The 23,148-nt window shown below is 42.4% G+C and overlaps 1 protein-coding gene and 1 pseudogene across 1 annotated transcript in view; both read right to left on the reverse strand.

Moving 5' to 3' along the window:
- GCH1 (GTP cyclohydrolase 1) overlaps positions 1-23,148 on the reverse strand; it is a 60,546-nt gene that overhangs the window by 21,188 nt on the left and 16,210 nt on the right. Inside the window, exon 2 of the mRNA XM_031002019.3 lies at positions 2,128-2,237. Coding sequence (XP_030857879.1) covers positions 2,128-2,237 — 110 coding nt within the window. The remainder of the gene's footprint in view (positions 1-2,127; positions 2,238-23,148) is intronic.
- On the reverse strand, positions 19,073-22,719 carry LOC115930593 (farnesyl pyrophosphate synthase-like; annotated as a pseudogene).

Here is a 23,148-nt window from a genome sequence, read left to right on the forward strand (position 1 = left end):
GGGCGGATCACGAGGTCAGGAGATCAAGACCATCCTGGCTAACACCGTGAAACCCCTTCTCTACTAAAAATACAACAACAAAATTAGCTAGCGTGGTGGCAGGCGCCTGTAGTCCCAGCTACTCAGGAGGCTGAGGTGAGAGAATGGCATGAACCCGGGAGGTGGAGCTTGCAGTGAGCCGAGATCACGCCACTGCAATGTAGCCTGGGCGACAGAGCGAGACTCTGTCTCAAAAAAAAAAAAAAAAAAAAAGCATGCGCATGTACTCCAAAAAAGTATTGATAGCAGTATTGTTTGTAACAGCAGAAAAAAAAAAAAAAAAAAAAAAGAGGCAACAATACAAAGGTCCACCAAGAGCAGAATAGATAAATTGTGGTATATTTGTACAATGGAATAAGATATAACAATGAAAATAAACTACAATGACAGGCAATGACATCAATGAATCTGACTATGTAGAACAAGAGAGGCCAGACACAAAGAGTACATATCGTAGAATCTTTCCACTTACATATAGTTGAAAAACAAGAAAACGAATCCATAGGGTTGTAAGTTGATAAACTGATACAAAGGATGGATTAGGGATTAAGAAGAGAAGAGAAATGAGGTGAGCTTCCAGGATGCTACACATATTCTAGTTGTGGGGTTTTTGTTGTTGTTTGTTTGTTTGTTTGTTTGACAGGGTCTGGCAGTCTGGCTCTGTTGCCCAGGCTAGGATATAGTGGCGCAATCTCGGCTCACTGCAACCCCTGCCTCTTGGACTCAAGCCATCCTCCCACCTCAGCCTCCCGAGTAGCTGGCAGTACAGGCATGCACCACCATGCCCAGGTAATTTTTATTTTTATCTTGGTAGAGATGGGGTCTCACCATGTTGCCCAGGCTGGTCTTGAACTCCTGGGTTCAAGCAATCCACCTACCTCAGCCTTCCAAAGTGCTGGGATTACAGGCATGAACCACCGTGCCAGCCTATTCTAGTTCTTGATCTCTGAAGTGGTAAGGAACACCCTTAAGTTGCATGCATTTTCTATCTATATATTATTTCCATAAAAAAGTGAAAAGATACAATACTTTAACAAAGCAAAAAATGAAGCAAATGTTAACACTTTAACTTTAGTTGATGGGTATATAAGTATTCATAACACTGCTTCTTTTAAGTCTTCTGTTTAAAGATTATTAATAAAGAGTCAAAATTAAATAAAATTATGATGGGGGTAGGGAAATGGGACAACTCTTTGTTCTATACCACATGTTCTCAAAGGTATGTTAAGTAGTCATTCCTAGACAACATCTAATAACTAACTCAGATTTAAATTCCTCCAATTGTCTCAAATGTTTTACTTTTGGTTTGTTTAAACAGGAATCCAATGGAGAGTCACACATTTGTATTTACACTGCATTTGGTTATACCTCTTAAGTCCCTTTTGTTCTAAAATAGTGCTCCCACCCATAATATTCTCTATTGAAAAGAGAATAGGCCAGCTGTTCAGCAGAGTGCCCCACCTTCTGGATTTGTTCCATTCAGCCTCTGGATTTCCTGTAAACTAGATTAGATCTAAAGTTTCATAAGACTAGGACTAAACATTTCTGACAAAAGAAATTCACAGAGGTGCTCAGGAATCTAATGCATTAGATTCACTTTTCCTAATATAGAAAGGAATGGAAACAAATCCACAAATACCATAACCTCTGTCACAAGAAATTCTGCAATTATTGTTGCTCATGACATGCCATACATACATATCTATCTTGGATCAAACATTATTCAAGTTAAAATAAAGGGCATCTCTAGATTGGGATGCTAATAATAAATAAATAAAGGGTAAAGGTTTTCAGAGCCTGTAGTAGCTACAAAAAAAAAAAAAGAGAGATGCTACTTAAACCTCATTATTTTAACCTATGAACCTGGTATTTAACATGAAAGGCTTATCCTGAGAGCCTTCTGCTACTTTGGTTTTGTTTTTTAAGTTTCAAGTTATTAGTCAGGTTAATAAAGAATAACCATATATGTATAATTATAAATACCTGGGATATCAGCAATTGGCAGCTAAAAATTTTAAATATAATTATTCTAATTGAAAAACTTTCACTATGTTTTAAATTGCTGGGAAACAACAAAGAGAACCTTACCTTTCCAACAAATGGAACCAAGTGATGCTCACACATGGAAAACATGTCTATGTCCTTCACGATCACCATCTCATCATGATCTTCATCAAATATAGCATCGTTTAGGACATCTGAAATCAGAAGCTTGCTTTAGTAACATGTCCAATTTTATAGAAAGGTAGAATTATGGATAAACATGAATAGACAGTCAACATAAACGAACGTTAATCCTCCCTAAAATATTAAGGGAATACAAATTAAAACTAGATATTTTTCCTTATCAAAGTAGCAAAGTCCTTTTCTGTAAGTGACATTTAAAAATCCTTGATACAGTGTTACATGAAAAATGCAGGATTATGAACATATTTGCAGTATGGAAGAGGAAGGAGAACGGAGGGAGGAAAGGAAAAATTATACCAAAATAAAACAGTGGCTATTTCTGGCAGTAGAAATGGGCCACTTTCACTTTCTTCCTTACATTTTCTTCTACTTTATATTTTGTCTATAATCAATATGTAGAAAACCATATCTGAGAAAAAGACTAATCCTTAGCCCTCTGACTTCTGAGGCCAGATCCAGACACCTGTAAACTTGACCTCTATTATCAATTCCCCAAGTAATTTTCTACATTTGTAAAGTGTTCTATATATTGTAGGCTAGCATCAGACTTATTCTAAACAGTTGCCTTCCTAAGGAAATAAATCCTACAGTTTGTGTGTATATGCCTCTCTGGGAAGGCTTTGGAAGATAAGCAGTGTCTTGTTTAAGCTGTGGACCCTGGCACTTCCAGCCAGACATACAATAGACAAAAAAAAAAAAAGCTTTATTTTTAAAAATTGCACTGACTTATCCTCAACTATGCTATGTGCAAAAGAAAAGATTAATCAGATGATGCCTGAGAGCACTCTGAGCTTCCTAACATTCGGTGACTGCAAGAACATCCTGTCCTGGATGCTGAAGAGGGATAGAGGGAAACAAGCCACAATCCCCACCAATCATAATATAGCCAAGCTATTGATAATAGGCAGGTACCCAAACAACATTGTAGATAAATGCCATATGACATGGAAACTTCTTCAGCTATATTGTCAAATGAGAAAAAAAGCTACAAAGAAATACAGTAGGATTTCATTTTTGGAAAATAAATATAGACATAGAAAAAAACTGTACTGATACCTAGACAGCTTGGCAGACTAAATATAACAAGACACCTAGCTGAGTAATTTCAAGGATTTGGGGGATATGCAATACACATAATAGAATTAGACAGAGAAGGGAAGGGATGTATTAGAGCTTTGCGCCTACAGCTCTTTCCCCTCAGAAAGGCAAGCGGCTGAGTGAATCACAGGAAGATGGACCAATGTCCACCCACACTGCCTGACCTTCAGTGGCTCCACTGCTACTAGAATAGGGGGCTCACAGAGACCAAGTCATCACGTAAACCACAGTTATTACCCCAAGTCAGGCTAATTCAGAGATACATTTGACTGTGTCATAGAAAAGTCATTAGTGTGGTCAAGAAAGGCGAACATGGCAGGGTTAGACACATACAGACAAACACAGACACCCCTGGTAGAAGTGGCTGATAACATTCCAGGAGAAAAAGGCGCAGTGTCACTCATTGAGTGTTTCTTCTACCACAGCACTTTTCTATGCTGAATATTCTGCCCTACCTTCAGTCATATTTCTGAAAAGAAGACCAAAAATAGACCCTTAATGTTTCCAAAAGTTTCTTGGATTTCTCCCCAAGATTTTAATATGGTATGATTGCCACATATAGCTTACTAAAATCTTTAGTCACACAAGATATATTCCTGGAAGGAAAAACAAACCAAAAAAATGTCTTAAAGAAAAAACAAGAGAGAAGCATTAAATATAGGAAGCATTTGTTTTCTCTGGCAAAGAATGAGAGCGTCCCCATCCTAAGCTCTGACGACAACCATATGGCCCATGTTAAAGTCAGCCCTTCAACTCAGGCGAAGTGAAGATCTGTCTCCAGGCTGGGTGCAGTGGCTCACGCCTGTCATCCCAGCACTTTGGGAGGCAGAGGTAGGTGGCTCACCCGAGGTCAGGTGTTTGAGACCAGCCTGGCCAACATGGTCAAACCCTGTCTCTACTGAAAATACAAAAATAAGCCAGGCGTGGTGGTGCATACCTGTAGTCCCAGCTACTCGGGGGGCTGAGACAGGAGAATTGCTTGAACCCGGGATGTGGAGGCTGCAGTGAGCCGAGATCATGTCACTGCACTCTAGCCTGGGCAAGGGAGAGCAAGACTCCGTCTCAAAACAAACAAACAAAAAAAGATCTGGCTCCATCACTTACTAGTTATTAGGCCTTGCTCAAGGTACTCTGTACCTCAATCTTCTCGGCTATAAAATGAGCATAAAGCGCCTGCTTCACAGGGTGTCATGAGGATTAAATGGGCACATGTGTTTAGAACTACGCAGGCGGAGCAAGTGCTAGTTATTGTTATTACTATTATTATTACAATTAAGATTGAGGGAGCTGCAAAGCTATGTATCTCCCATGCATATTGAGGTACATCAAAATTTAAAAAGATAATTTGCCTTAACAGAGTACAGAAAAGGAAAAATAGTAACTTAGTGGAGAAATCTGGCAGAGGCTACCTTAACCAAATGATCAAGGTTAACTTTGCCAGTAAAAGGACATACTGACATCAGGTAGCTCCTGATAGGACACCATGAGAAGGGCACATCACCTCTGCGGTATTCTTCCCAAAAATCCATAACTGCAGCCTAATCATCAGACAAATCTAGGGACACAAAATATCTAAACAAGTACTCTTAGAAAGCATCAGGCCAGGCACAGTGGCTCACACCTGTAATCCCAGCACTTTGGTAGGGCAAGGTGGGAGGATCACTTGAGCCCAGCATTCTGAGACCAGCCTAGGTAATACTGCAATATCCCATCTCCACAAAAAATAAGAAAAAAATTAGCCAGGCACGGCAGCACACTCCTATAGTCGTAGCTATTCAGGAGGCTAAGGTAGGAAGATCACTTAAGCCCAGGAGTTCAATGCTACAATGAGCTATGATTGTACCACTCCACTCCAACTAGAGTGACAGGGCAAGATCCTGTCTCTATTTTTTAAGTGTTTAAAAATTTTTAAAAAAAATTAAGGCATCAAAGTCATGAAAGACACAGAAAGACTAAGGAATTGTCAGATTGTAGGAGACTAGAGAAATGACAATGAAAATCTGAATAAAGTCTGTAGTTTAAATAATAGTATTGTACCAATATTACTTTTTAAAATAAAGTATATTTTTATTATTTTTTCTTTTTTTGAGACAGAGTCTTGCTCTGTTGCCCAGGCTGGAGTGCAGTGGCATGATCTCGGCTCACTGCAAGTTCTGCCTCCCGGGTTCACACCATTCTCCTGCCTCAGCCTCCTGAGTAGCTGGGACTACAGGCGTCCGCCACCACACCCAGCTAATTTTTTGTATTTTTAGTAGAGATCGGGTTTCACCATGCCAGCCAGGATGGTCTCGATCTCCTGACCTCGTGATCCACCCGCCTCGGCCTCCAAAGTGCTGGGATTACGGGCGTGAGCCACCATACCTGGCCTTATTATTATTATTATTTTAGAGATGGGATCTTGCTATATTGCTCAAGCTAGTCTTAAACTCCGCGGCTCAAGCCATCCTTCCACTTTGGTCACCCAAGTAGCTGGGACTACAGGCATGCACCACTGCCTGGCTCCAATATTAATTTCTTTTTTTTTTTTTTTTTTTTTTAGATGGAGTCTTACTCTGTCACCCAGGCTGGAGTGCAATGGCATGGTCTCAGCTCACTGCAACCTTCGCCTCCCGGGTTCAAGCGATTCTCCTGCCTCAGCCTCCCGAGTAGCTGGGACTACAGGCACGTGCCACCAAACTCAGCTAATTTTTTTGTATTTTTAGTAGAGACGGGGTTTCACTATGTTGGCCAGGCTGGTCTCAAACTCCTGACCTCGTGATCTGCCAGCCTTGGCCTCCCAAAGTGCTGAGATTACAGGCATGAGCCACCATGCCCAGCCAGTATTAATTTCTTAAATGTTGATAATTGTACCATGGCCATGTGAGATGTTAAACATTAGGAGAAACTGGGGAAAGGGTATATGAAAACTCTCTCTACTATCTTTATAATTATTCTGTAAGTCAGTCTAAAATTGTTTCAAAATAAAAACTTTTTTTTTGAAACGAAGTTTTGCCCTTGTTGCCCAGGCTGGAGTGCAATGGCACAATCTCAACTCACTGCAACCTCTGCCTCCCAGGTTCAAGTAATTCTCCTGCCTCAGCCTCCTGAGTAGCTGGGATTATAAACACATGCCACCACGCCCAGCTAATTTTGTATTTTTAGTAGGGATCGGGTTTCTCCATGTTGGTCAGGCTGGTCTGGAACTCCCGACCTCAGGTGATCCACCTGCCTCAGCCTCCCAAAGTGTTGGGATTACAGGCGTGAGCCACCGTGCCTGGCCCAATAAAAAGTTTTCTAAAAAGCAAAAGGACAATGTCCCTCAACTGGAACATATAAACAATGGAGTACACTCAGCAAGAAGATGGAATGAATTACTGATACATGTAATAACATGGTTTGAGTCTCCAAAGTACACTACAATGTGAAAGAAGACATCCATACACAGAAGAGACTACCTATGTTCTAGAAAAGGCAAAACTATAGTGATAGAAGGCAGACAGGTGGTTTACCAGGGCCAGAGAGGTAGGAGAGAGGACTTCACTGCAAAAGGAAAGAAAGAAACTTTTTTGGGTGATGGAAATAGTTCCTATCTTCACTGTATGGGTGGCTATATAACTGCATACGTTTGTTAAAATTCACATTGTACATGTAAAGTAGGTAAATTTTACATAAGATAAGTGACACCTTAATAAAGCTAACTTCAAACATAATTTTTAGGCTGGGTGCGGTGGCTCACATCTGTAATCCTAGCACTTTGGGAGGCCAAGGTGAGAACATTGCTAGAGGCCAAGAGTTCAAGACCAGACTGCCCAACCTAGCCAGACTCTGTTTTTACAAAAAAAAAAAAAAAAAAAAAAAAGGGTGGGGGTGGAGCCAAGATGGCCAAATAGGGACAGCTCCAGTCTACAGCTCCCAGTGTGAGCAACGCATAAGACGGGTGATTTCTGCATTTCTAACTGAGGTACCGGGTTCATCTCACTGGGGAGTGTCGGACAGTGGGTGCAGGACAGGTGGTGCAGTGCACCCAGTGTGAGCCAAAACAGGACAAGGCGTCACCTCACCCAGGAAGCACAAGGGGTCAGGGAATTCCCTTTCCTAGTCAAAGAAAGGGGTGACAGATGGCACCCGGAAAATCATGTCACTCCCACCCTAATACTGCACTTTTCCAACGATCTTAGCAAACGGCACACCAGGAGATAATATCCTGCGCTTGGCTCGGAGGGTCCTACTCCCGCAGATCCTCGCTCATTGCTAGCACAGCAGTCTGAGATCAAACTGCAAGGTGGCAACGAGGCTGGGGGAGGGGCGCCCGCCAATGCTGAGGCTTGAGTAGGAAAACAAAGCAGCTGGGAAGCTTGAACTGGGTGGAGCCCACCGCAGCTCAAGGAGCCCTGCCTGCCTCCGTAGACTCCACCTCTGGGGGCAGGGCATAGCCGAACAAAAGGCAGCAGAAACCTCTGCAGACTTAAATGTCCCTGTCTGACAGCTTTGAAGAGAGTAGTGGTTCTCCCAGCATGCAGCGTGAGATCTGGGAATGGACAGACTGCCTCCTCAAGTGGGTCCCTGACCCCCGAGTAGCCTAACTGGGAGGCACCCCCAAGGAGGGGCAGACTGACACCTCACACGGCCAGGTACTCCTCTGAGACAAAACTTCCAGAGGAACGATCAGGCAGCAACATTTGCTGTTCACCAGTATCCGCTGTTCTGCAGCCTCCGCTGCTGATACCCAGGCAAACAGGGTCTGGAGTGGACCTCCAGCAAACTCCAACAGACATGCAGCTGAGGGTCCTGACTGTTAGAAGGAAAACTAACAAACAAAAAAGACATCCACACCAAAATCCCATCTGCACATCACCATCATCAAAGACCAAAGGTAGATAAAACCACAAAGACAGAGAAAAAACAAAGCAGAAAAACTGGAAACTCTAAACATCAGAGTGCCTCTCCTCCTCCAAAGGAACGCAGCTCCTCACCAGCAACGGAACAAAGCCTGACGGAGAATGACTTTGACGAATTGAGAGAAGAAGGCTTCAGACGAACAAACTACTCCAAGCTAAAGGAGGAAGTTCGAACCCATGGCAAAGAAGTTAAAAACCTTTAAAAAAATTAGACGAATGGCTAACTAGAATAACCAATGCAGAGAAGTCCTTAAAGGACCTGATGGAGCTGAAAACCATGGCACGAGAACTACGTGATGAATGCACAAGCCTCAGTAGCTGATTCGATCAACTGGAAGAAAGGGTATCAGTGATGGAAGACCAAATGAATGAAATGAAGCAAGAAAAGAAGTTTAGAGAAAAAAGAATAAAAAGAAATGAACAAAGCCTCCAAGAAACATGGGACTATGTGAAAAGACCAAATCTATGTCTGATTGGTGTACCTAAAAGTGACAGGGAGAATGGAATCAAGTTGGAAAACACTCTGCAGAATATCATCCAGGAGAACTTCCCCAATCTAGCAAGGCAGGCCAACATTCAAATACAGGAAATACAGAAAACGCCACAAAGATACTTCTCGAGAAGAGCAACTCCAAGACACATAATTGTCAGATTCACCAAAGTTGAAATGAAGGAAAAAATGTTAAGGGCAGCCAGAGAGAAAGGTCAGGTTACCCACAAAGGGAAACCCATCGGACTAACAGCTGATCTCTCGGCAGAAACTCTACAAGCCAGAAGAGAGTGGGGGCCAATATTCAACATTCTTAAAGAAAAGAATTTTCAACCCAGAATTTCATATCCAGCCAAACTAAGCTTCATACGTGAGGGAGAAATAAAATCCTTTACAGACACGCAAATGCTGAGAGATTTTGTCACCACCACGCCTGCCCTACAAGAGCTCCTGAAGGAAGCACTAAACATGGAAAGGAACAACTGGTACCAGCCACTGCAAAAACATGCCAAATTGTAAAGACCATTGAGGCTAGGAAGAAACTGCATCAACTAACGAGCAAAATAACCAGCTAACATCATAATGACAGGATCAAATTCACACATAACAATATTAACCTTAAATGTAAATGGGCTAAATGCTCCAATTAAAAGACACAGACTGGCAAATTGGATAAAAAGTCAAGACCCATCAGTGTGCTGTATTCAGGAAACCCATCTCACGTGCAGAGACACACATAGGCTCAAAATAAAGGGATGGAGGAAGATCTACCAAGCAAATGGAAAACAACAAAAGGCAGGGGTTGCAATCCTAGTCTCTGATAAAACAGACTTTAAACCAACAAAGATCAAAAGAGACAAAGAAGGCCATTACATAATGGTAAACGGATCAATTCAATTCAACAAGAAGAGCTAACTATCCTAAATATATATGCACCCAATACAGGAGCACTCAGATTCATAAAGCAAGTCCTTAGAGACCTACAAACAGACTTAGACTCCCACACAATAATAATGGGAGACTTTAACACCCCACTGTCAACATTAGACAGATCAATGAGACAGAAAGTTAACAAGGATATCCAGGAATTGAACTCAGCTCTGCACCAAGCAGACCTAACAGACATCTACAGAACTCTCCACCCCAAAATCAACAGAATATACATTCTTTTCAGCACTACACCACACTTCTTCCAAAATTGACCACATAGTTGGAAGTAAAGCACTCCTCAGCAAATGTAAAAGAACAGAAATTATAACAAACTGTCTCTCAGACCACAGTGCAATCAAACTAGAACTCAGGATTCAGAAACTCACTCAAAACTGCTCAACTACATGGAAACTGAACAACCTGCTCCTGAATGACTACTGGGTGCATAACGAAATGAAGGCAGAAATAAAGATGTTCTTTGAAACCAACGAGAACAAAGACACAACATACCAGAATCTCTGGGACACATTCAAAGCAGTGTGTAGAGGGAAATTTATAGCACTAAATGCCCACAAGAGAAAGCAGGAAAGATCTAAAATTGACACCCTAACATCACAATTAAAAGAACTAGAGAAGCAAGAGCAAACACATTCAAAAGCTAGCAGAAGGCAAGAAATAACTAAGATCAGAGCAGAACTGAAGGAAATAGAAACACAAAAAACCCTTCAAAAAAATCAATGAATCCAGGAGCTGGTTTTCTGAAAAGATCAACAAAATTGATAGACCACTAGCAAGACTAATAAAGAAGAAAAGAGAGAAGAATCAAATAGATGCAATAAAAAATGATAAAGGGGATATCACCACTGATCCCACAGAAATACAAACCACCATCAGAGAATACTATAAACACCTCTACACAAATAAACTAGAAAATCTAGAAGAAATTTAGAAGAAATAGATAAATTCCTCGACACATACACCCTCCCAAGACTAAACTAGGAAGAAGTTGAATCTCTGAATAGACCAATAACAGGCTCTGAAATTGAGGCAATAATTAATAGCCTACCAACCAAAAAAATCCAGGACCAGATGGATTCACAGCCGAATTCTACCAGACATATAAGAAGGAGCTGGTACCATTCCTTCTGAAACTATTCCAATCAATAGAAAAAGAAGGAATCCTCCCTAACTCATTTTATGAGGCCAGCATCATCCTGATACCAAAGCCTGGCAGAGACACAATAAAAAAAGAGAATTTTAGACCAATATCCCTGATGAACATCCATGCAAAAACCCTCAAAAAAATACTGGCTAACTGAATCCAGCAACACATCAAAAAGCTTATCCACCATGATCAAGTGGGCTTCATCCCTGGGATGCAAGGCTGGTTCAACATACGCAAATCAATAAATGTAATCCAGCATATAAACAGAATCAATGACAAAAACCACATGATTATCTCAATAGATGCAGAAAAGGCCTGTGACAAAATTCAACAACACTTCACGCTAAAAACTCTCAATAAATTAGGTATTGATGGGACATATCTCAAAATAATAAGAGCTATCTATGACAAACCCACAGCCAATATCATACTGAATGGGCAAAAACTGGAAACATTCCCTTTGAAAACTGGCACAAGACAGGGATGCCCTCTCTCCCCACTCCTATTCAACATAGTGTTGGAAGTTCTGGCCAGGGCAATCAGGCAGGAGAAAGAAATAAAGGGTATTCAATTAGGAAAAGAGGAAGTCAAATTGTCCCTGTTTGCACATGACATGATTGTATATCTAGAAAACCCCATTGTCTCAGCTCAAAATCTCCTTAAGCTGATAAGCAACTTCAGCAAAGTCTCAGGATACAAAATCAATGTGCAAAAATCACGAGCATTTCTATACACCAATAACAGACAAACAGAGCCAAATCATGAGTGAACTCCCATTCACAATTGCTTCAAAGAGAATAAAATACCTAGGAATCCAACTTACAAGGGACATAAAGGACCTCTTCAAGGAGAACTACAAACCACTGCTCCATGAAATAAAACAGGACACAAACAAATGGAAGAACATTCCATGCTCATGGGTAGGAAGAATCAATATCGCGAAAATGGCCATAGATTCAATGCCATCCCCATCAAGCTACCAATGACTTTCTTCACAGAACTGGGAAAAACTACTCTAAAGTTCATATGGAACCAAAAAGGAGCCCGCATTGCCAAGTCAATCCTAAGCCAAAAGAACAAAGCTGGAGGCATCACGCTACCTGACTTCAAACTATACTACAAGGCTACAGTAACCAAAACAGCATGGTACTGGTACCAAAACAGAGATATAGACCAATGGAACAGAACAGAGCCCTCAGAAGTAATGCTGCATATCTACAACCATCTGATCTTTGACAAACCTGACAAAAACAAGAAATGGGGAAAGGAATCCCTGTTTAATAAATGGTGCTGGGAAAGCTGGCTAGCCATATGTAGAAAGCTGAAACTGGATCCCTTCCCTACACCTTATACAAAAATTAATTCAAGATGGATTAAACACTTAAACGTTAGACCTAAAACCATAAAAACCCTAGAAGAAAACCTAGACAATACCATTCAGGACATAGGCATGGGCAAGGACTTCATGTCTAAAACACCAAAAGCAATGGCAACAAAAGCCAAAATTGACAGAAGGGATCTAATTAAACTAAAGAGCTTCTGCACAGCAAAGGAAACTACCATCAGGGTGAACAGGCAACCTACAGCATGGGAGAAAATTTTTGCAATCTACTCATCTGACAAAGGGCTAATATCCAGAATCTACAATGAACTCAAACACATTTACAAGAAAAAAAACAAACAACCCCATCAAAAAGTGGGTGAAGGATATGAACAGACACTTCTCAAAAGAAGACATTTATGCAGCCAACAGACACATGAAAAAATGCTCATCATCACTGGCCATCAGAGAAATGCAAATCAAAACCACAATGAGATACCATCTTACACCAGTTAGAATGGCGATCATTAAAAAGTCAAGAAACAACAGGTGCTGGAGAGAATGTGGAGAAATAGGAACACTTTTACACTGTTAGTGGGACTGTAAACTAGTTCAACCATTGTGGAAGTCAGTGTGGCGATTCCTCAGGGATCTAGAACTAGAAATACCATTTGACCCAGCCATCCCATTATTGGGTATATACCCAAAGGATTATAAAACATGCTACTATAAAGACACATGCATACGTATGTTCACCGTGGCACTATTCACAATAGCAAAGACTTGGAAGCAACCCAAATGTCCAACAATGATAGACTGGATTAAGAAAATGTGGCACATATACACCAGAATGCTATGCAGCCATAAAAAATGATGAGTTCATGTCCTTTGTAGAGACATGGATGAAGCTGGAAGCCATCATTCTCAGCAAACTATTGCAAGGACAAAAAAACACCGCATGTTTTCACTCATAGGTGGGAACTGAACAATGAGAACACTTGGACACAGGAAGGGGAACATCACACACCGGGGCCTGTTGTGGGGTGGGGGGAGAGGGGAGGGATAGCATTAGGAGATATACCTAATGTTAAATGACGAGTTAATGGGTGCAGCACACCAACATGGCACCTGTATACATATGTAACAAACCTGCACATTGTGCACATGTACCCTAAAACTTAAAGTATAATAATAAAAAAAAAAATTATAAAGTACCGCATGGTGATATATGCCTATAGTCCTAGCTATTCAGGCGGCTGAAGCAGGAGGATCCCTTGAACCCAGGATAGGAGTTTGAGGCTGCAGTGAGCTATGATTACACCACTGCATTCCAGCCTGGGTGACAGAACAAGCCCCTGTCTCTAAAAATCATAATAGTAATAATAATTTTTAAAATTGTAGTATAGTATGTAGCCTTTTGTGTAATGAAAGTGGAAGGAGGAGCTATGAACATATGACATATACATATGAATGTATATGCTTATCTGCAAAAAGAAACACTGGAAGGATAAATTCAAAAGCTAGTAAAAATGATTACCTGCAAAGTAGTAAGAGAAGAGACAGAAGGGATATGGATGAAAGGGAAGCATCTTTGAATATAATTTGTTACACAGTTTTGACCTTGGAATCATGTAAATGTTTTACATACTCAAATAAAATTAAATCAAAGAGAAAAAAAATCTAGTGATCCTCATACAGCTAAATGTTTCATGTGATAATGGAACACTAATATGTTGCCTATGCCCCATTTTATTAAAATGAACCAGACTATAACCTTGACCTAGCCAAATCATTTTTCTTCAGTAATAAAGTTTCCCTGCTATATTTACTTATGTTTTGCTCCAACATATCTAAAAGCTACCATCTGTAGATAATAAGAACAGAACACTATCACATATTGTTTTAATTTCCTGCCTGTTATCAGCAGCAAGAAGGTAACCCTGGAAACAGGGATTTATGGCATTCTGTTTCCTACTGTTGGTCACAACCACAAACAAAACCAAAGCAGCCTCCACAAGTTAAAGGTTTGTCTACAACAACACCACACAATGTCAGTTTTCAGGTATACCTTTCTCATGTCATTCATAATTAAGCAGTGTCAACAAATAACACTGCTGGGTAACATCCCTCAAGTATTTAGTCTGCCAGACCCTTTTCTGAAAGTATGGTAAGACAGGCCCACAATACAAGCCCAAGTGCTTTTTTTTTTTTTCTCGAGACAGGGTCTCCCTCTGTTGCCCAGGCTGGAATGCAGCGGCACAATCTCAGCTCACTGCAACCTCCACCTCCTAGGCTCAGGTGATCCTCCCACCTCAGCCTCCTGAGTAGCTGGGATTACAGGCGCAAGCCACCGTGCCTGGCTAATTTTTGTATTTTTTTGTAGAGATGGGGTTTTGTCATGTTGCCCAGGCTGGTCTCAAATTCCTGAGCTCAAGGGATCTGCCTGTCTTGGCCTCCCAAAGTGCTGTGATTACAGGCGTGAGCCACCATGCCTGGCCCCCAAGTGCTTATTTAAGCATACTTCGAAACAGGGGTTCCCAGACTCCCCCAGTGGGCCTGTTAAGACACAAATCTCTAGTCCCCACCCCTAGGGCTTCTGTTTCAGGTGATCTGAGCAGACCTGAGAATTTGCATTTCTAACAAGTTCCCAGAAGATCCTGAAGCTCCCGGTCTGAGAACCAGAATGCCCCTGGTTTGAACTATTCCATGTTTTGTGCTGCTACATAGAAACTTCATCTCTTCAAAATGCTCCTACTCAAATATATAGGTATATATTTAAGGACAAACAGACCTGTTTCTGCTGTGGAGAAAGTGAGGGAAAAAAGTAAGAAGAAACTCCAGGGAAAGATTTCCTCAAAAAGAAATTTCTGTCCAATGGAGTTCCCTTTGAACCCATAGTATAGGAATTAGTGCTGTCTGGAGTATCTGGTGATCAGCACCAACAACTCCAGCTCTCTGAGGAAGCCGGACACCCGACGCATCTTCCTGGAAGGACAGCGTTAAAAGACAGTGGAAGATGACTTGGAACATCTGAGTGAGCATCCATCCTAAAGGATAGGAAAGAGCTAATGGAGTCTGCCTACTGGTTTTAAAATTAAGAGAAGAGACAGAGAGAAGTGCCTAGGGCATCACACCTCTGCTTTTGGCTGGAATTAAATCAACTCAAGGTGCTAACAAAGATAAGCCTATCCTGATTTGGTGGAGAATGGTCCAGACCCTCGTAGTTCCATCTAATATCAGAGCTACCTCCACCAGCATACAGCGCTTATCTCATCATGCCTCGTAGTACCATGGTTATTTGTGCCCACATCCCACAGACACACTGGGCTATAAGTTTCTGAGTTAAGCATTATATCTGAAGGCTTTGGAGCTTCTACACACTTCCCTGTAACACCATGCACAAAGCTGGAGTTAAACATAGATCTTCTGTGTTTATCCAATTAATATGTCTGTCTTTACTCTATGATTCACTCTTTTTTCTTTTTGAGACAAGGTCTCGTTCTGTCACCCAGGCTGGAGTGCAGCAGTGCAATCACCACTCATTGTGGCCTCCATCTCCCAGACTCAAGCAATCCTCCCACCTTGGCCTCCCCAGTAGCTGGGACTAGAGGTATGCCACCATATCCAGTTAATTTTTTATTTTTTTGTAGAGACAGAGTCTCATTATGCTGCCCAGGCTGATCTTGAACTCCTGGGCTCAAGCTCCTCCTACCTCAGCCTCCCAAAGTGCTCGAATTACAGGTGTGAGCCACCACGCTGGACCAATTCACTTCCTTAAAATACATTTTTAAATGAAGGGACTCCAAAGAAATTCATGCAGCCAAGGGAACATAAGAATTTTCAGCTAGGCACAGTGGTTCACGCCTGTAATCCCAGCATTTTGGGAGGCCAAGGCAGGTGGATCAATTGAGGTCAGGAGTTCAAAACCAGCCTGGCCAACATAGTGAAAACCCATCCCTTCTAAAAATACAAAAATTAGCCGGATGTGGTACCATGCACCCGTAGTCCCAGCTACTTGGGAGGCTGAGGCACAAGAATCACTTGAACCTGGGAGGCGAAGGTTGCAGTGACTTCAGATCACACCACTGCACTCCAGCCTGGGCAACAGAGCAAGTCCCTGTCTCAAAAAAAAAAAAAAAAAAAATCACTGCTGTCTTGTTGGTAATAGCAAAAATAGAGAAGAGTGAATCAGAAGAACAATTACACAGTTTGGGTAAACTCACAATAAAATATGACCCAGCAATGAAAGTGAGTAAATTTGGGCTGCATTTATAAATCCTTGAAAGGATATTCAGTGTAAAAAGCATGTAGCAGAAGGATATGTAGAGTATGAGCCATTTAAATTAAGTAGAAACAATGTTACATGTTGTTTGTAAACATATACAGAAAATGAAAGTATAAAAATAGACATGAGGCCGGTCGCGGTGGCTCACGCCTGTAATCCCAGCACGTTCGGAGGCCGATGAGGGCAGGAGTACAAGACCAGCCTGGCTAACATGGTGAAACCCCATCTCTACTAAAAATACAAAAATTAGCTGGGTGTGGTGGCACATGCCTGTAATCCCAGGTACTCAGGAGGCTGAGGCAGGAGAATCATTTGAATCTGGGAGGCGGAGGTTGCAGTGAGCCGACATTGCACCATAGCACTCCAGCCTGGGCGACAGAGTAAGGCTCTGTCTCAAAAAAAAAAAAAAAAAAAAAAAAAAAAAAGACATGAAAGCAATCCCAGCTACTCAGGAGGCTGAGACAGGAGAATCGCTTGAACCCGGAGGCGGAGGTTGCAGTGAGCCAAGATCATGCCACTGCACTCCAGTCTGGGCAACAGAGCAAGACTCCATCTCAAAAAAAAAAAAAGAAAGTTAGGGGCCAAATTCAGTATAGTGGTTACCTCTGTAGTGAGATGATAACTGGATCAGGAAGTGATAACTAGGAAGCTTAAACTATCTGTATTTTTTAAAAGCAATTATAGCAAAATACTAAGATTTGTTAAAACCCAATGTATTTTGATTAAACTTGTTCATACAGTCTTGTATATGTGAGAAATTTCATTAATAATATAAAATATATATTTTATATATAATATATATAATATAATACATTATATATATATATATATATATATATATATATATATATATATGGAGTGTAATGCTGCAATCTCGGCTCACCGCAACCTCCACCTCCCAGCTTCAAGCGATTCTCCTGCCTCAGCCTCCCGAGTAGCTGGGATTACAGGTATGTGCCATCATGCCTGGCTAATTTTTGTATTTTTAGTAGAGACAGGGTTTCTCCATGTTGGTCAGGCTGGTCTTGAACTCCCAGCCTCAGGTGATCCGCCCGCCTCAGCCTCTCAAAGTGCTGGGATTACAGGCGTGAGCCACCGTGCCAGGCCAATAAAAATATTTTTTTAAATTAAGGTCTTCATACACATGCTGGCATTTGTTTTTTCTATAAAAATAAAAAAATTTAAAAAAGAAACAAACATTAAAAAACCAGGTTACCTTTGCATGGAGGGGCTATAGGAGGAGGGCAAGGAGGAGTACACAGGAAGACCCAGCCAGCTTCACGCAGTGCTGCAAACTCCTTCAAAATCCTCCCTAAATCACATCCTGCAACTCAAAGTCTTCTGCCCTGAAGATGGCATTAAGATGTTTTGCTTTCTACCACCTGTTTGAAAAATTTGTCCTACAAGTAAGAGCATGTTAAAACAAATTCAAAGAGGAAAAAAAAAATCGCTCTCTCTGCTTTCACTTTCATCATGAGTACACCTCTTGTTAGAGCTTCCGACACTCACAGCTTTTTGTACTTACCAAGACAGAATTTGGAAAACTTGGCCAAAATAAGCATGAACCCAAACATTCCACAGACTGACACAATGGCGGAAACTAAGACGACTACAGACAACCAGTCACACCATCTGCTGGAGTGCACAGAGCTGCCGCACAGCTTAGATATGCTCCACAAACTTATTTCATAAACTGTAGGTTTGTCAGCAGGAAAGACCTAATGTATTGCAAAAAAAGTAAAAGTTTGGTTATTTTGGAAATTTTCACTCCCTTCATCTTTGGCAGAGACAAATTCATATGTTGCTCTTAGCTATTAAAATATAGCCAAAGCTATTGAAATAGATGTTCTCAGCTGCCCTCAAAATAGTACTGACATGCATGTTTCCTTCAGCCAACCCAGTACTGATGAGCTATTCTCATCTTCTCAGCCAGCCTTGTCACAAACACTACATTTCTTGGTAAGAGTTCAAGTTTTCACGTATAAAGTTATCTTTACTAACATTTTGCTCCTCATTACAACAGTAATATTCATGGAAGTTTATTGGTAAGATGTAGAAATAATCAAATGAGAAAGTGAAAGCACATATAATCTCTCCACCCTGATGCAATTACTTTACTACCTCTTAGGGGAACCGCATGCACAGTGGTTCAAGATGTAGAATGGTAAAGTAGAAGGAATGAATAAAAGAGTCCAGAGACCCAGGTTCTAGTGCAGGCTTTGTGCAGATTGTGTGACCTGGGCTTCCGTATCCTCAGTGAAGGGGATGCTTAACATGACTCCCAGGTTCCTGATTTGCACAGCTCAAGGGTGTTGGACATTGATGCCAAATTACAAGTTATCCTTCTGCCCCACTGCTCAGCTTCTGAGATGTGCATGGCAGTGGCCAGGGCCTCTCTGTACTGAGGTAAGGGGAAAGTACTTATTTTAAACTGTTTAGATTTATTGCTGGATAAAACTGAAGGCTGCCAATCATGTACACTATTAACTCTCAAAGTTATTCAAGCCAAAGAACTCGCCTTTCTGGTCTCAGTTTACTACTCTGAATATTTCTGGTAGACCAAAATTAGAGCCTTAGAAACTGTCTAAGGAATCAAAACAGTGTATTCAAGGAATCATTTTTAAAAACACACACACACTTGCCAAATTTAGTTTTTTAACTGGATAATTTTGTATATCTTTCACAATCCAGCTGTTAAACCGAAAATGGAATTTACAAAACAGATGGTGATAACAAGGTCTAGTTCACAGCAGTTCTACAGAAAAAAAACACACCAATCTGATTAAACTATCCATTTGCTTCAAAAGCCTCTAATAGGCTCGTCCCTTATCATCCTACATTCACTTATACCACGAGATTTCATACAGATGGGTGTGATGGAACCATCTGTAATCCCATCCAAGTAAGTACCATCAGAGTGCACAAGCCACCATCATTAGTGACAGATGAAGAGATAAGGGATCTTCCTTCTCAACACGGGTTCCCAAATACAGCCAATCAATAGGGAGTTTTGGAAAATATAGCGTCCCAAGCTACCCAGCAAAAATCTGATTTACTATGTGTAGGGATGGACCCAGGATAAGTCTTTTTAAAATCTATGTGATTCTGGTGACTGGCTGGGGTGGGAGCACACAGGCTTGAGAGCTGAGGGTACATGAGGGTTGAAAACAGACCCACTGCTGGCCAGGCACGGTGGTTCACACCTGTAATCTCAGCACTTTGGGAGGCTGAGGCAGGTGGATCACGAGGTCAGGAATTCGAGACCAGCCTGGCCAACATGGTGAAACCCCATCTCTACTAAAAATACAAAAATTAGCCGGGCACGGTGGCGCGTGTCTGTAATCCCAGCTATTCGGTAGGCTGAGGCAGATGAATTGCTTGAACCCAAGAGGCGGAGTTTGCAATGAGCAGAGATTGCGCCGCTGCGCTCTAGCCTGGGCGACAGAGTGAGACTACGACTCAAAAAAAAAAAAAAAAGGCCCGATGCGGTGGCTCACGCCTATAATCCCAGCACTTTGGGAGGCCGAGGCAGGCGGATCACGAGGTCAGGAAATCGTGACCATCCTGGCTAACACGGACAAAGTCCGTCTCTACTAAAAATACAAAAAATTAGCTGGGCGTGGTGGCGGGCGCCTGTAGTCCCAGCTACTCGGGAGGCTGAGGCAGGAGAATGGAGTGAACCCGGGAGGTGGAGCTTGCAGTGAGCCGAGATCGCGCCACTGCACTCCAGCCTGGGAGACAGAGCAAGACTCTGTCTCAAAAAAATAAATAAATAAAAAGAAAAGAGAGAAAACAGACCCACTGCTGGCCCAAATTTGCTGTTCAGCAAGGCCGAACAGTGGGCAATTCTTCACTGTAACCCTCACTACAGTCACCACGTCATTCCTGTGGAACACTATGAGGCCTGGGGCAGGGGTGGGGTGGAGGCAGAGACAAGGAGGAAACTGGAGCCAACTCCACCTAAAGAAGGTGAGGCAGGAAGGACCCACGTAGAGAACCTCTACGTGGTTCTTTTTGCTGGAGCAAATTTTAAAAATTTGTGAGGACCTCACATCAGAAAGTTGTACCCACATTCTAGAAAAATATCCCCCACTTAAGAAACCAGTTGCATCCTACAACCAACTCATTAGAAATCAATGTCTAGGGTAATACAATAAAGTTTTCATAGTTCTGAGCTGAAAACAAATCTATCAAACCATGACCTCAAGCAACTTGAGATCTGCAGAAATAAGAGGCCTAGGTGTAAAAATATTTGCAGAATGACTAGAGGTTAAATTGTAAAACTGATAGTTCACATAAAGGAAAACTTGTGGGCTGAGACCAAACAATATGATTGCATTGAAGATTAAAATTTTACCCAGGCCTAAAGGTCGAGTAGGAGGAAAGGTGGAGGGAGGGTTTCCTAGAAAAGGAAAGGAAGAAAAGTACCATATAAAATAAGATATGGAAGTGGGAAACAGCAAAAGGAAAAAAGCCTGTGTGGGTCTATGCACGGAACAGAAACAAAATTCCCTTCTCTTTTAGAGCATTTTTTTCTTTTTTTGTAAGATTACACAGTAGGCCGGGCGCAGTGGCTCACGCCTATAATCCCAGCACTTTGGGAGGCCAAGGCAGGCATATCATTTGAGGTCAGGAGTTCGAGACCAGCCTGGCCAACATGGTGAAACCCCGTCTCTACTAAAAATACAAAAATTAGCCGGGCGTAGTGGCGGGCGCCTGTAATCCCAGCTACTTGGGAGGCTGAGGCAGGAGAATCGCTTGAACCCAGAAGACAGAGGTTGCAGTGAGCCAAGACCGCACCATTGCACTCCAGCCTGGGCAACAAGAGTGAAACTCTGTCTCAAAACAACAACAACAACAACAACAACAACAACAAAAAAGATTACACAGTAATTTATTGAGAGCCGCCTCTCCCTGCCTTGCAGTTGCTTGGAGATTTTGTACGCTAGCCCCAGGAAGGTGGCTGGGGGCAGTGGTGCAACACACTGCTCAATGAGAGCCATAAGGTGGCTGTAACCATCTTCCACATACCAAGAACATGGTCAGCAGATCCAGCTCCTCATATAGTGCCTCCTCCCTGTAATTCTTCTGCAGGATCTGGTGCTGTTCCGGTGTGGCCCATTGCAGACACTGAACCACCAGTCAGCTGCATTTGTTGTCATCTGTTGTCCTGGATGTCAGTACAAACTCTGCCAGTGGTGACAGTAGGGTCCCCAAAGAGGTCAAGGTAATCATCCTGAATCTGAAAGAACTCCTAACTCCAGCAGGATCTTCCTGTCATTGGCCCGTTCCTTCCCCACATTGACGCCTGCCATAGACATGGCTGCAGCTTCAGGATGGTAGAAGAAGTAGAAAGCTGTCTTATACTTGACAGTAGATTTGTACCTCTTTTCAGTGAATCAGTCAAGATCCACATTGCTCTGGGGGGCTGTGATGAGGTCCAGGGTCTGCCTGATCTCTGTCTAATAGGAACTCTGCAGGAAGTGCTTTATCAGGTTCAGGTAATGGGGTTGCTCTCAGCAACAGAGCTTCAACAGGTGATAGATAGATGCTTCTAGAAGCATAGCATCATTGATGGCATCCAAACCTACACCTGGCTTCTGATACAAGCAGATCTGCCCCCAGCAAGGTGAGGGATGAATCCCTGATGTCATCTGCCACCAGGAAGAAAGCTTGCAGCACAAGGTGCAGTGGCTCACACCTGTAATCCCAGCACTTTGGGAGGCCAAGGCAGGGGATCACCTGAGGTCAGGAGTTCGAGGCCAGCCTGGCCAACATGGCGAAACCCCATCTCCACCAAAAATACAAAACTTAGCTGGGTGTGGTGGAATGCACCTGTAGTCCTGGCTACTCAGGAGGCTGAGGCACAAGAATCACTTGAACCCAGGAGGTGGAAGTTGCAATGAGCCGAGATTGTGCCACTGCACTCCATCCTGGGCGGCAGAGCTAGGCTCCATCTCAAAAAAAAAAAAGAAAAAAAAAACAGGCAAGCTTACAGCAGTTCACACAACAGCCCAGACAGGACCTGCTGGAGACTATCAGCATCCTGTTTCCTGGGCTCTGCCAGCTCCTGGAATGCTACTAGCATCATCAAACCCTAGTGGTACTTGTCTCCAGTGGCAGTGTACTCCAGGACCTCTCTGAGCCAGCTAATAGACTCTCCTGTCTCTGGGTGCCCCATCTCATCCTCAGTCAGCACCCTGACAATCTGGGAGACGTGCTGGATAAAATTCTGCTTTTCTTGGGCATACATATCTGTATTTCTGGTCTCCATTCATTTTGTTCCTGGATGTCAGTTCCTGCTTGGACAGCATTTTTCAAATTAAATTTTACATTTAGTTTGTGATTTCTTTCAAGCCCTACCACAACTCACATTAGTCAAAACCAGTTATAGGCCGGGCGCGGTGGCTCATGCCTGTAATCCCAGCACTTTGGGAGGCCGAGGCGGGTGGATCACGAGGTCAGGAGATTGAGACCATCCTGGCTAACACAGTGAAACCCTGTCTCCACTAAAAATACAAAAAATTAGCCAGGCGCGGTGGTGGGTGCCTGTAGTCCCAGCTGCTCGGGAGGCTGAGGCAGGAGAATGGTGTGAACCCGGGAGGCGGAGTTTGCAGTGAGCCGAGATCGCGCCACTGCACTCTAGCCTGGGTGACAGAGTGAAACTGTCTCAAAAAACAAAAACAAAACAAAACAAACAAAAAAAACAACAGTTATTGTCCCGACTTTACAGATGAGGACACAGATACTGCCATT

This window comes from Gorilla gorilla, chromosome 15 (genome assembly GCF_029281585.2).
Source record: "Gorilla gorilla gorilla isolate KB3781 chromosome 15, NHGRI_mGorGor1-v2.1_pri, whole genome shotgun sequence".
NCBI classification, from domain to species: domain Eukaryota; kingdom Metazoa; phylum Chordata; class Mammalia; order Primates; family Hominidae; genus Gorilla; species Gorilla gorilla.